This window comes from Bubalus bubalis, chromosome 11, assembly GCF_019923935.1.
Source record: "Bubalus bubalis isolate 160015118507 breed Murrah chromosome 11, NDDB_SH_1, whole genome shotgun sequence".
In the NCBI taxonomy this organism is placed as follows: domain Eukaryota; kingdom Metazoa; phylum Chordata; class Mammalia; order Artiodactyla; family Bovidae; genus Bubalus; species Bubalus bubalis.
The window spans coordinates 98,219,183-98,231,923 of record NC_059167.1 but is presented as its reverse complement, the minus strand read 5'-3'; the positions used below and the strand labels follow the sequence as shown (position 1 = coordinate 98,231,923).

General features: G+C 42.9%; 1 protein-coding gene across 1 annotated transcript in view; it reads right to left on the bottom strand.

Annotated features, from left to right (window-relative positions):
* LOC102406411 (TIR domain-containing adapter molecule 2) overlaps positions 1 to 8,048 on the bottom strand; it is a 46,265-nt gene extending 38,217 nt beyond the window's left edge. The window contains exons 1-2 of the mRNA XM_044925499.2: positions 7,565 to 8,048; positions 2,505 to 2,750 (exon numbers count right to left, since the gene is read on the bottom strand). Coding sequence (XP_044781434.2) covers positions 2,505 to 2,750; positions 7,565 to 7,759 — 441 coding nt within the window. The 5' untranslated portion in view covers positions 7,760 to 8,048. The remainder of the gene's footprint in view (positions 1 to 2,504; positions 2,751 to 7,564) is intronic.
* Between the last annotated feature and the right edge of the window lie 4,693 nt (positions 8,049 to 12,741).

Genomic DNA, 12,741 nt, shown 5'->3' with positions numbered 1-12,741 from the left:
GTATGTATAAAAACAAGGATTTGACACAAGTTCAGAGCATTCAAGGGATTCTTGAAGCATGACAAAGGGGCACAGGTTAAGAATTACTGAACTAGAGAAAATCACAGAAATTAAAGAACTACTTACGTGGATTCATACAATTTTTGAGGTAGTTTTTTTTTTTTTTTTTTTTTCATTTTACCTTCAAAGTGGAAATGTTCTCATGTCTTTAAAAGTATAGCAACTAGTATGATGAACCCCATGTCAATCCCATTCCAATTATTTTAAAGTATATCTCACATATTTTACCATTTCAGCTATACTTCTACATATTTATTTCTGAAAGGTAACAATTTAAAAAACATAATCCCAGTAGCCCTGTAACAGAGAGTAACAATAACTCCTTAAAAGTGATGAGATATAAAGCTAGTGGAAAGCCCTGACCATCTAGTGTTAGTACTCGGCGCTTTCAGTGCCTTGCCCCGGGTTTGATCCCTGGGAGGAAACTAAGATCCCGCAAGTCACATGGCATGGCCCAGAGGAAAAAGGCAGGCAGACTATGTTCAGATTTCCCCAAACACCTCAGCAAAGTTTCCAAATCAGAAGGCAAACAAGGTCAATATAATCATTTAGCTGATATGTCTTTCAAGTCTTCTTTAATCTTTAGGTTTTCTTCCTGTTTTTTTACCCTCTTCCCATCTACTTGTCAGAGAAGGCACCCCACTCCAGTACTCGTGCCTGGAAAATCCCATGGACAGAGGAGCCTGGTAGGCTGCAGTCCACGGGGTTGCGAAGAGTCGGACACAACTGAGTGACTTCACTTTCCCTTTTCACTTTCATGCACTGGAGAAGGAAATGGCAACCCACTCTAGTGTTCTTGCCTGGACAATCCCAGGGACAGGGAAGCCTGGTGGGCTGCCATCTATGGGGTCACACAGAGTCGGACACGACTGAAGCGACTTAGTAGCAGCAGCATCTACTTGTTGAAAATTCAACTGGGTCCTCTGTCCATCAGCATTTCCCACTTGCTGGATTTTGTTGATTATTCCCCTGGTGTTCCTTTATCCTCTGTATTTCTTATAAATTATGGTTGGAGACACAGACTTCATGGGATTCAGTTATAATATTCTGAATGGGAATACCACACAGGCAATGTAATGGACTTATTGCATTTTATCAGAAGACATGCTAATATCTAGTTATCTCTGCATTTGTAAATGATGATTAGATTTAGGGGATATCAGATCTATCTGTTACAAAATTCCCCACCAGCCTTTATATACAAACACCATTAGACTATAGTCATTCTATTTATTAATGGTGAAAAAAATGGTGATTTAGCAAAACAATACCATTTATTTGGCCATTTCTCAGCTGGTAATTTTTTTAAACTCTATTGCATGAACAGCTGCTTTATAGGAGACTTTTTAAAAGTGGAAAAATGGAAATAAGAAGAGCTTTAAAATATGATACAAATAAAGGAGGTTAAGTGATCCTAAAAGCATTTATCTACTTAGGTTTTTAAAGCAAGCTATCGTATTATACAAATTAAAACTGATGAAGGTTGAGTTATGAACAATGGCCCCCCACAAAACCTTTTTACAAAGTGCTATTCACACATGATGCTAAAATAAAAAGAACATTACTAAAAATAAGAACATCTGAACACATCTTATGAACACATCTTATTAATGTTTATAACAGGTTTATGAATTAAGGCTTTAACACACTCTTAAAAAGTGCCTCTATCACTATGTGACCTTGGTCAAGAGACCACCTGAAACCTGGAAACAAGGAAATCCAATTTAAGGTTTTAATAGGAAAGTGGTAAATAATTCTTTTGGAAACCAAACTATCTTTTAGACATACTCTAAGCTCATATTGTATTTGAACTAGAAATAAAATAACCCTTCTCATCACCTGAGCAGTATTTGTTCACTGACTCTAAATTTCTCTTGCTATCTTTCTCTCATTAAGCTCTTCTTCAAAATAAAACCCAATTTAGCTACCTTAACTATTTTTGGTTTTTGTTAGATGACTTACTAGTAATCTTTACTATTTAACCTTCAGTTACAGCAAAAGTTATTGTAACAGCAGTCTGCATAACACTAAATACTTGTATAAAAGTGTGTGTATGCAAATATATACATATGTATATATTAATTAATTATGGCATCACGTAACTTAACTTCCCCTGCTAAGTTACAGTAGCAACATTCCTCCATGAATTTCAGAAAATGCTTCAGAATGCTGGAGCACTGTTTAGGCCTTTAAACTTCCTTTGTCAATGATGTTTCTACCAAAGTGATCCTCCTATTTTAATGTCCATTTTCTTTTCATAAAATACTTTAACACTGGTCTTCACTAAAAAAGTCTGAAGTTCTCTGTGAAATGCCTAATATACTGTAAGAGTTAAGATAGGTCTTAAAGATTGTGTTAAAGTCACAAGGTTTGGTGTTTCATCAATGAGTTAATGCATGTTAAATTATGCCCTTTCCCCCCTTTAAACATATGACTTTTATTACCTGGGTAAGAGCACTGACTCGGTTCTCACTAGGAAACAAAGGTGGGTCTTCTCCAACTTGAAAATCAAAATATACAGTTTTATGTGTGAAAGTAGAAAATTCATTGCTAAAGCAAAACTTGTATGTCCCGTTTTTGGAGGCTGTGAAGGTGTAACTATCATACTGTTTCTTCATCTCCTTGTACAGCACATTACCATCAGGATCTTCTAGTCGACAATCTACATCATAGTGACCACCAGTAATAACCTACAAGAGAGAAAAAACAAGCAAAAAATGAAGAGATCACTGCAAGGAACAAGGCTGAGAAATTAGTCAGGTTTCCTGTTAAAATGGCTGTAAGGTTTTTAAAACAATCACAGGCAATTTTATGTTTCTTGATTTCTACCAGTGAATGGGTCCTGGGAGGCAGATTTCAGTTCAGCTAAAGCTTTACAGAGACTGAACACACTTCCTCACGACAGGAGAGAGGGAGTGAACCAACACGCCAGAAGACGGCTCCTATATCACTTAATTCTCCCACAACCCTCCAAGAGGGCATTTCCCCCTCAGTTTACAAACTACGAACCTGAGTTAAAATAAGTAATCTACTCAAGATTATTCAGCTCCTAAGAGGCTGATGCCAAATGTATACCCTTGACCCTGAGCTAACTGCCATGCAGTACTTTCCTTCCCCAAATCTCCTCTCCTAGTCTCCCACCAGCATGATCCAAGCACTCACAGACCGTTCAGTGAAGCAGAAAAGTAGGCCAGTCTTTAGCCCAACACCCCATGCTATTATACTTATAGAACTGAAATTCATTTTACTGCCAAATTACAAACAGGCTGTGTTTCTTAAGTCCTTTTACAGGTCAGTTATATGGAATTTGATGCATACTTTGTTTTGAATTGCATTTTGAAGAGAACTAACTTGTGGGTTGTTCTAAGAGTATATCATTATTATCAACTTGTTTCCAAGAGAAGCATAAAAGATTAAACTGCATTGCTTAAACACATGTGATTAAAGGAAAACCAAAACAGAACAAGGCAAAGGCAGATAAACCTTTTGTTCATCTGCAAAGTCTGTATTGAACAGGGAAGCAGATGAAAGGAAAGCAGAAGCAGGTGGAACGCTTCTGAAGAGGACTCTGGAACTATTTTCAAGGGATTATGCTTATTCAGCATAAGCATATCTGAGCCGTCACAATCTGAGCCATCTGAATTACACAAGTGAAGACAGAAAGAGGTTTTTCCTGAGGTACCTGGACAAGTATAAGAGAGGAAAAAAGCAAAGGAGTAAAGAGGAGCAAAAACTGAGAAGAGGGAGAGGAGACAGGAGAAGAATCACAGGGTGCCTGATCCACCTGAGGAGGACGCAATGAGGAGACACTGGGTAGAGGATTCCCAACCACCCTTATTGTACTGGTATTTTCAAGCTTGCCTTCTGGTCTAGCATAATATTGACATTCTAGATTTGTAGAACAGAGAGATCAAACTTTGGACTTCAAAGAACATTGGTTACTTACGTGACCTTTGTCACTAAAGAGATATGAATAACTGAACTATGTTATAAGATCATTTCGATAATTAAATGAAATATAACTGGGTATTTAGGAAATTGTAAAACAGGCAAATATTAACATATAGATATAACATCTGACACAAAAATGACGTCTTATCAATTGGGTATTCCCCTTTTCACCAAAAGTGAACAACCTTTCTTCTAGGTGAAATACTGACTGCATTTTACAGACCCAATTATTCATACTTAACACCATAGTATTTTAAATAATCAAAACATACATCCAAACAAAAAACAAAACCCAAACTGATCATCCTGCCACTTTTCTTCTACCAAACTTTAAAACAAATACTCTTACTTCAGATAAAGGTTGTTGTTATTGTTTAGTAGCTAAGTCATGTCCAACTCTTCGCGACCCCATGGACCGTAGCCTGCCAGGCTCCTCTGTCCGCAGGATTTCCCAGGTAAGAATACTGGAGTGGGTTGCCATTTCCTTCTCCAGGGGATTTTCGCAACCCAGGGATTGAACCCACATCGCTTGCATCTCCTGCACTGGCAGGCGGATTCTTTACCACTGAGCCACCGGGGGCTAACAATCTGCCTGATCACGTAAGAAAGAAACTGGAGATCATTTTGAATGATGTGTCCCTACCTGCCCAGTTAGTCACAGAATCTCAATATTATTGCTTCTCTCAAATTCACTCCATCTCTCCTGTTCCCGATCCACAGTCCAGACAGGATTACTGCCACAGTTTCCTAAAAGGTCTTCCCAGAACCCAGTCTCTCCTCTCTCATCCAGGGTTTCGTAACCTCGGTTGGATTATTTGGGGTGAGCAGTCTTTGCTGTAGGGGCTGCACTGCCCTGTGCCCTGAAGCACGTTTAGCAGCATCTCCACTAGATGATAGTAACACCTCCCTCCCTGCGTGTCCTAAAACCTTCTGAAAACTCCTGTGGCCTACAGAAAAACCCAAACCTGTCATCAACAGCACACTACTCCCTAGCACTTCCTCAAGGAAGTCTCAGCACCTTTTCTACCCTTTCTCACTGTGTTCCAAAAACACCAGAATGCCAGAATTCTCTGAACAAGTCTCTGCACTAACAGTAACACAGGGTCTGCTTGCTAAAGAATCACAGGACCCAAAATGATTATGCTTACAAATCTACAGTTGATTAGAGGAAGAGATGACAGTACCAAACATCATAGCCAAAAGCTGTCTCATGGCAAGAGGACACAAGAGGTCAGGTCCCGGCTTCCCGTCCTCACTCTGTGAGGATGAGGCCAGAGGAAACCCTCTTGGATCAGGAACCACCCAGGTGTACAGGAAACACCATGGAACTAGTGAGCCCAAAACAGGAGTCTTGACTGGGTTTTTTATATTTTGCTGTTCACACAGGCATATTTCTGCCATGTAACTATTCTCAGTAGCAGACTCTCAGGGGACTCACATTGAGCATGTACAAATCATCAGTCTCACTGTTATCAAGGAACAACGCAGACAAACTGGTATAAATCACCCCTAAAGTCCTCAGATCCACAGTTACAAAGCAACACTGCTACTCAGTATATTTCAGTGCCGACGCAGGCTAATTTTCAGGCTTGCTGGAATTAAGTCTCACAAACGTAACATATCTGCTGAGGAAGTCCTTTTCCCCTCTGCCACTTTTAGAGCAACTATTATTTCTCCCTCCAGACTCAGCTCACACAGCAGACCCTCCGCTAAGTTTCCCCTGATGATTCTCTATCTTCAGCCAGCACAACACTAGGGGTGTAGTTTCATTACTGCACTTAACATTACGTGACTGTGTGACTATGTCAGGTCCCTGAGGGCAAGGTCAGCCTCATTTATCTTTCAGAGGTAGTACAATGGTTAAGAACCTAACCTAGAGCTGCATACTAATTCTGCTACTGCTACAGTTTGTGACCTTGGGTATCACTAGTAAATGAGTAATAAAAACTAAACCCATCTTATATCGGGTTGTCCAGGGAATTAAATAATACACCTGAAATGCTTGGTACACTGTCTGCCACACAACAGATGCTGACTTTTTAGCCTGTAACAGTACTCTCACCACCAGGCACAGCATCTGCATACAGAAGTCAAGAAATATTTAAGTTCAAAGAAATAAGCTTTTCACTGACACTTTATATTACAATTCTTGCCATCACCTTTTCTGTCCTCATGAAGTTAAGCAAGCTAAAGAGTCATCCTTGGCCTCCCTCACTCACTGTAGCCAAATTATCACCAACTTCTGTGGATTTTACATAGAGTATCTCCCATCCTTTCACCTTTCCCTTTCCTTCTCCCTGCTGCTACCACCCTAGCCTCAGCCTGAATCGCTACAACAGCCTCCTAATCCGTCTTTCACTGATGTATCTACTTGGCAGCTCTCCACAACACGCTCTCTACCTGCTCAGGTTAACATCCCTCCAGCTACCCAGAAAACTCGGAACTTGCCACTGCACTGCTTACAACCCAGGACAGCTTCTCATCCTCTCAGGAAAAACTAAAATCCTTAACTCGACCAGCTGGGCACCACATAGTCTGGCCCCTGCTGACCTCCCTTCTTCTGGCTCCTTATTCCCAGCTGTAGTATTTCTTCAGATTTCTAGTCATAATTACCACAGTTCTTCAAATTCCCAGTCACTGTTTCCATAATGACCCTGCAAAGTCCATTCCCTCTTTCTCCTCACCAAAGCATTTATAACTTATCCTTTACAGTTCGGTATCAAATCGCTTCCTAAAGAAGCCAAGAGATCCCAAAGACCAGAACGTTTATCACCTAATTCTCTGCTCTTAAAGCACAATTTTATAGAATGAACTCGTACTAATTAAGAAAAGAAAGTAGGATGGGTAGAGAATCAAGAATGATGGCAGCGATCCTATCTGTTTTCTTCACTTCTGTTATCAGCAGCAGCACTTAGTACTCAATAGCTGTTCAAACATGTTAAGTCTACCATCAAAAAAAAAAAAAAAAGAAACAGAGTAAAGAATGTTCTAACCAAGTTAAGAAATTACATCTGTTAAATAAGCACTTTTATATAATCCCAAGATGAAAAAGTGTCTTTCACTGATCACAGCAATTCCTTCTACAAAACGTCTGGCAGATGGTCACCTGGTCTGGAACAGAGCTCTTCCAACGACAGGGACATTAACCAATAGTCCTAACATCCATGGAAAAACTGAAAAGCAATGGAGGCAGATACTGGCAGCACTTGAAATACGATGAAAGTGGAGGTGTGGTTTAGAGAGCGGCGAAGTGACGTAGGGCACTATAGAACAGGAGTAATTTTTTTTTTTTTTAACTCTTAAAAGGAAGAAAGTTCAAAATGAAGGACATTAGAGAATGGATGGAAAAGTCACACACACAGGAAGCATTTCTGGAATTCATGTATCTTAATATCTGTTCTTAACTATCTAATGCACAAGGTTTCAGAAAGGAAAGCCAAATGGCCTGCATTGGCTACCTAGATGTGATTCCTGAAATCAGACAAAGAATGAGAAAACGGTCTCGACCCTGGAACCGCGAGCTGGGGCCGGCAACTGCCTGAGCCCGTAGTACCTGGAACTCGAGGGTGCACTTGGTGCCCTGCGTGATGTCCTCGTAGAAACACTGCTTGGCATTGTCGGGCAGCTCGAAGGTGATCTCGGAGGCGCCGCCGGGGCCCGGCACCAGGAACAGCAGCAGCACGAGCAGCCTGCAGCCCCAACGGCCCGCGGCGGCCGCCCAGCGCGGCGCGGACCCCAGCCGGGGCATGCCGAGGCGGCGGCCTCAACGGAGCTGCGGAGACGCGGGGTCAGGTCTGCACGAACTCGCCGCGGCGCGGCAGGCCTCGGCCCGGGCGGCGCCACCAAGACGCACCGCCGCGTGGCTCCGAGCCCCGGAGAGAGTCAAAATGCGGAGTCAGTCCCTGGGTACGGCGTAAAGTATTGAGGTACCCGGGCCCAGAGGCCAGAACGACCCGAGGAGCGGAAACAGGGCCGGCAAAGAACAGGCGGAAAAGGCCTGAGACGGCCGGAAGCGGGGACTAGAGATCGGGGGAGATGAGGCGGGGCCTGGGGCGCCCGCTCCCGTGACCCGGATGTGCTCGCCCCGGCCGCGGGGAGAGGCGTTGGAGTGCGTACGTGGAAGCTCGCGAGGCGCCAGCTCTGCTCCGGCCAACTCCGGGCTGAGAGGCGGGGCCTGCGTGGCGTGCGTGGCGGGGCGGGCCCGGAGAGAGGGCGTGGCCGGCGGTAGGCGTTACCTGCTGGGGAGTGCTTCTGCAACCGCTGAGCGCCCGGGAGGCCGGGCGCGGGAGCGAGGAAGGGGTCTCCTGGCCGTCAGGGGCTTATCCCCGGAAGAAGAGCGCTCCGCGATTTCCGGAGAGTTTTCCTGTAAATAATAACAAATTTGAGGGGAAGGAGCTTTGCTGGGAGCGCGAATTCTCTGACCACAAGACTGCAGGAGTTCTAATCCCTACTCTGTTATTTATTAGCTGCTTGACCTTAAACTATCTGCTTAAGCTCTCTTTTAGTCTTTGAAACTGTAAAATGAGGATAATAATAGTACTTAACCCAGATGGTTACCATTTGAAAAATGCTGTATAAGAGTCTTGTCATATAATAAGCAACATATAATAAGCACATGGGTAGGAACCAGGCAGGAAAGAGGGGCTTATGGAGAGGGGGATGGAGAGATGTAGGATCTTTAATATTAGGCCTTGGGTGCCCAAAGCCTCTGCAGGGGAAAAGGAGCCCCTAGGAAATGAGATTTGGGGGAGACTGTACTTTTCTGAGAAAAAGTGAAAGGGGGCAGGACCCTATGGGGCCTTCCCTCAACTCCCAATGTCCTCAGCCTGCCCTTAGTCTGTAGAAATACTTTGGTCAAAAATAAATCTAATCAGAGAAGTGAAAAAAATGCAGAAACAAAGGAAAACAGACAAGACAAAATAACAAAGTTTAGTTATTAAACGATGTCAAGGACCTTTAGTTCTTTCTCAAGGGCTATAGATAAGATTCTGAGCCATAGCCTTTGAGCTGTCTTGTAGAAAATGAAACCCCCACCAGGTAGAAGAAATTAACTACCTGATGACCAGACTGTACCCATGACATAAGCTACCACAATTCCGAGAACTGGCAGCAAAGGAATAGGAACAAATTGACTCTGGAGATGAAGACTTACTGACACTGAGCAGACCACTGCGTGGCTAATTTCAAGAAGACTGTCAAAGTTGACTGTGCTTTTTCTGCATGTATAGCCCCCTCCCTCCACCTATACGCCCTTGTTCAGTTCAGTTCAGTTGCTCAGTCGTGTCCGACTCTTTGCGACCCCGTGAATCGCAGCACGCCCTTGAGACCCCCCTTTAAAAGGTCTTGCCCACTGATTGTCAGTAGGGCTTTGGCCTTTGGACACAAGTCTGCCTCTCCCTGCTGGTTGCCAGCCTCCAAAACAAAGCAAACTTTCCTTTTCAACCAATCTTGCTCTTGAATTTCACCTTTCTAGTGCCAAGCAGCTGGACCTTGCTTTTGGTAACACTAGGTCAGAAAAAGTAGTAGTATTTGTATCTGTGAGTGGAAAGAAGACTGAGTTTCAAAGTAGAAAACTTGGATTCTATTTTCTTACTCTTGACTTTTGGCAAGTAACATTGCTCTTCTAAACCTCCATTTCTTTATGCATCAAGTGGCAATACAGAGAAAGAATGAATAAAGATTAAGACCATAATGAATACAGCACACACCACCAGAAAGGCAGATAGACCAATTTTTAGAAATACAACAATACCAGATGTTGGTGAGTAAGTAGAACAACAAGATCCCTTGTACATCCCTGGTGGATATGTAAGTTGACACAACCACTTTGGAAAACAATGTGGCATCGTCTAATAAAGTGGAAGATACATAGATGACCTAGAAGTTCCACTTTGCAAATACTTTAAAGTATATACTTCAGAGCAGTGGTTCTCCAAGTGTGCTCCAAAGATGTTTGGGAGCCTTTGAAACCCCTTCAGAGGGTCTGAGATTATCTAAGAGAGGTTGGATTTTCATCATACATCTCAACCAAAACAACATATAACATATTGAATGTAAAAGCGGATGAGTACCCAGCTTCTTGTATGAATCTAGATATTAAAGAGATTCACACAAATGTAAAGCAATATGACCCTTATCACTAAATTTTTGTTTGGACAATATTTCTATTTTTCATTTTAAAATGTGTTACCTGTGTTAACATATGTAGTAGGTGAAACTGTATCCCCCAAAACATGTCCAAATCCTAACTCCCAGGCCCTGTGAATTCAAGCTCACTAGGAAATAAGGTTTCTGAGATGTAATTAAGTTAAGAATCTCAAGATGCAGTCATCCTGGATGTAGGGTGGACCCTAAACCCAATGACTGGTGTCCTTATAAGAGAAAGAAGAGGGAGGGCTCAGACACACAGGGAGAATGCCGTATGAAGACAAAGAGGCTGCAGTGATGCATCTACTAGCCAAGGATTCCCAAGGATTGTCCACAGCCACCAGCAGCTAGAAGACAGGCGTGGAACAAATTCTCCCTCAGAGCCTCCAGAAGGAACCGTCCCTGTGCAAGTGCTCAGTCGTATCCAACTCTGTGACGCCATGGACTGTAGCCTGCCAGACCCCTCTGTCCATGGTATTCTCTAGGCAAGAATACTGGAATGGGTTGCCATTTCCTACTCCAGGGGATCTTCCAGCCCCAGGGATGGAACCCACATCTCCTTCGTCTCCTGCATTGGCAGGCAGATTCTTTATCACCTGGAAGCCAGCAATACTTCAGTTTCAGGCTTCTGGCCTCCGCACTTGTGAGAGTATACTTTCTCTGTTTTAAATCGTCACATTAGTGCCGATTTGATACGGCAGCCTTAGGAAATCAATACGACACATATTATTGTTATTTATTTATTTATTTTTAATTGAAGTATGTGTGCGTGCTAAGTTGCTTCAGTTGTGTCTGACTCTTTGCGATGCCATGGACTGTAGCCTACCAGGTTCCTCTCTCCATGAGGTTCTCCAGGCAAGAATACTGGAGTAGTTTGCTGTGCTTTCCTCCAGGGGATCTTCCCAACCCAGGGATCGGAGCTGCGCCTCCTGCAGCTCCTGCCTTGCGGGCGGACTCTACCATGAGCCGCGGGGGAAGCCCTGTTGAAGCACACCTGACATACAAATTATGTCAGTGTCAGGTGCGCACCGTCACACTCTGACAGTCAAATACATCACAAATGAGCACCACGCTCCAGGGGCCATTTGGCACCACACAAAATTGTTGCAGCATCACTGACCATATTCCCTATGTTGTACATTATATTCCCACGACTTATTTATTTTATAACTGGAAGTTTGTATCTCTTAATCCCCTTTGCCTATTTCATCCACTCCTTTCTGGCAACCACTCTGTTTTGTTTGTTCATTTGTTTTGTTTTTAGATTCCACATACAAGTGAGATTGAGGCAGGAGGTAGACAGCCCCTCCTAGAGTAGATCCTCCAAGATGAGAATCACAGGACAATCGAGGAAGGAGGCTGGGCCCTGCCCAGATAGAAGACAAGAGACCACATATTTCTCATTCTGCAAGTCAGCAGAACTCCCCAACTAGGCGCATGCTCAGAAGGCTCCTTGGATGTCCAAAGGGGAGTGATGCTAATTACCTGAAGGCCCCTTCGGTAGAATCTACCTTGGCTGAGAGATGCATGTGCACACGTGGAAGGATCCTGAAATATACCAAATGTAGACTCTGAACCAGACGAATCAAAATGACTGGCCAAAGGAAACCAAAGAAATGCCCCTTAAAAGTAATTCAAATTACCATGAGGACATGACTCTGAGACTCTGAATCCATTCATGTGTCCACCTACTTTTCTTTTTTCTTCCTAATAAATACTTTACTTGTTTCACTACTTTCCATCTGTGTGGGAATTCTTTTCTTGCAAAGCCAAAGAGCCAGGGCCTTGTCATTGACCTCTGATCTAGTGGCTAGGACTTGATGCTCTCATCATTGTGACCTGACCTCAACCTCTGACCAGAAACTGAAGCTCCACTTGAAGCCTCTGCAGGCTGAGCCACCCAAGATCAAGATCATATAGTATTTGTCTTTCTCTGACCTATTTCGTTTACATTACACTTTCTAATATCCATGTTGCTGCAAGTGGCACAAAGTCCTTCTTTTTTATGGCTGAGTAATAGTCCATTGTGCATATATTGTTTTTTTATTATTATTATTTTGGTAAAGAGACAATTTCTAGTTTATTTTCTTTTTGTAATATAAATTTATTTATTTTAATTGGAAGCTAATTACTTTAAAATATTGTATTGGTTTTTCCATACATCAACATGAATCTGCCACGGGTGTACATGTGTTCCCCATCCTGAAACCCCCCTCCCACCTCCCTCCGCTTACCATCCCTCTGGGTCATCCCAGTGCACCAGCCCCGAGCATCCTGTGTCATGCATTGAACCTGGACTGGCGATTCGTTTCACATATGATATTATACATGTTTCAGTGTCATTCTCCCAAATCATCCCACCCTCGCCCTCTCCCACAGAGTCCAAAAGACTGTTCTATACATCTGTGTCTCTTTTGCTGTCTCACATACAGGGTTATCGTTACCATCTTTCTAAACTCCATATATATGCGTTAGTATACTGTATTGGTGTTTTTCTTGCTGGCTTACTTCACTCTGTATAATAGGCTCCAGTTTCATCCACCTCATTAGAACTGATTCAAATGTATTCTTTTTAATGACTGA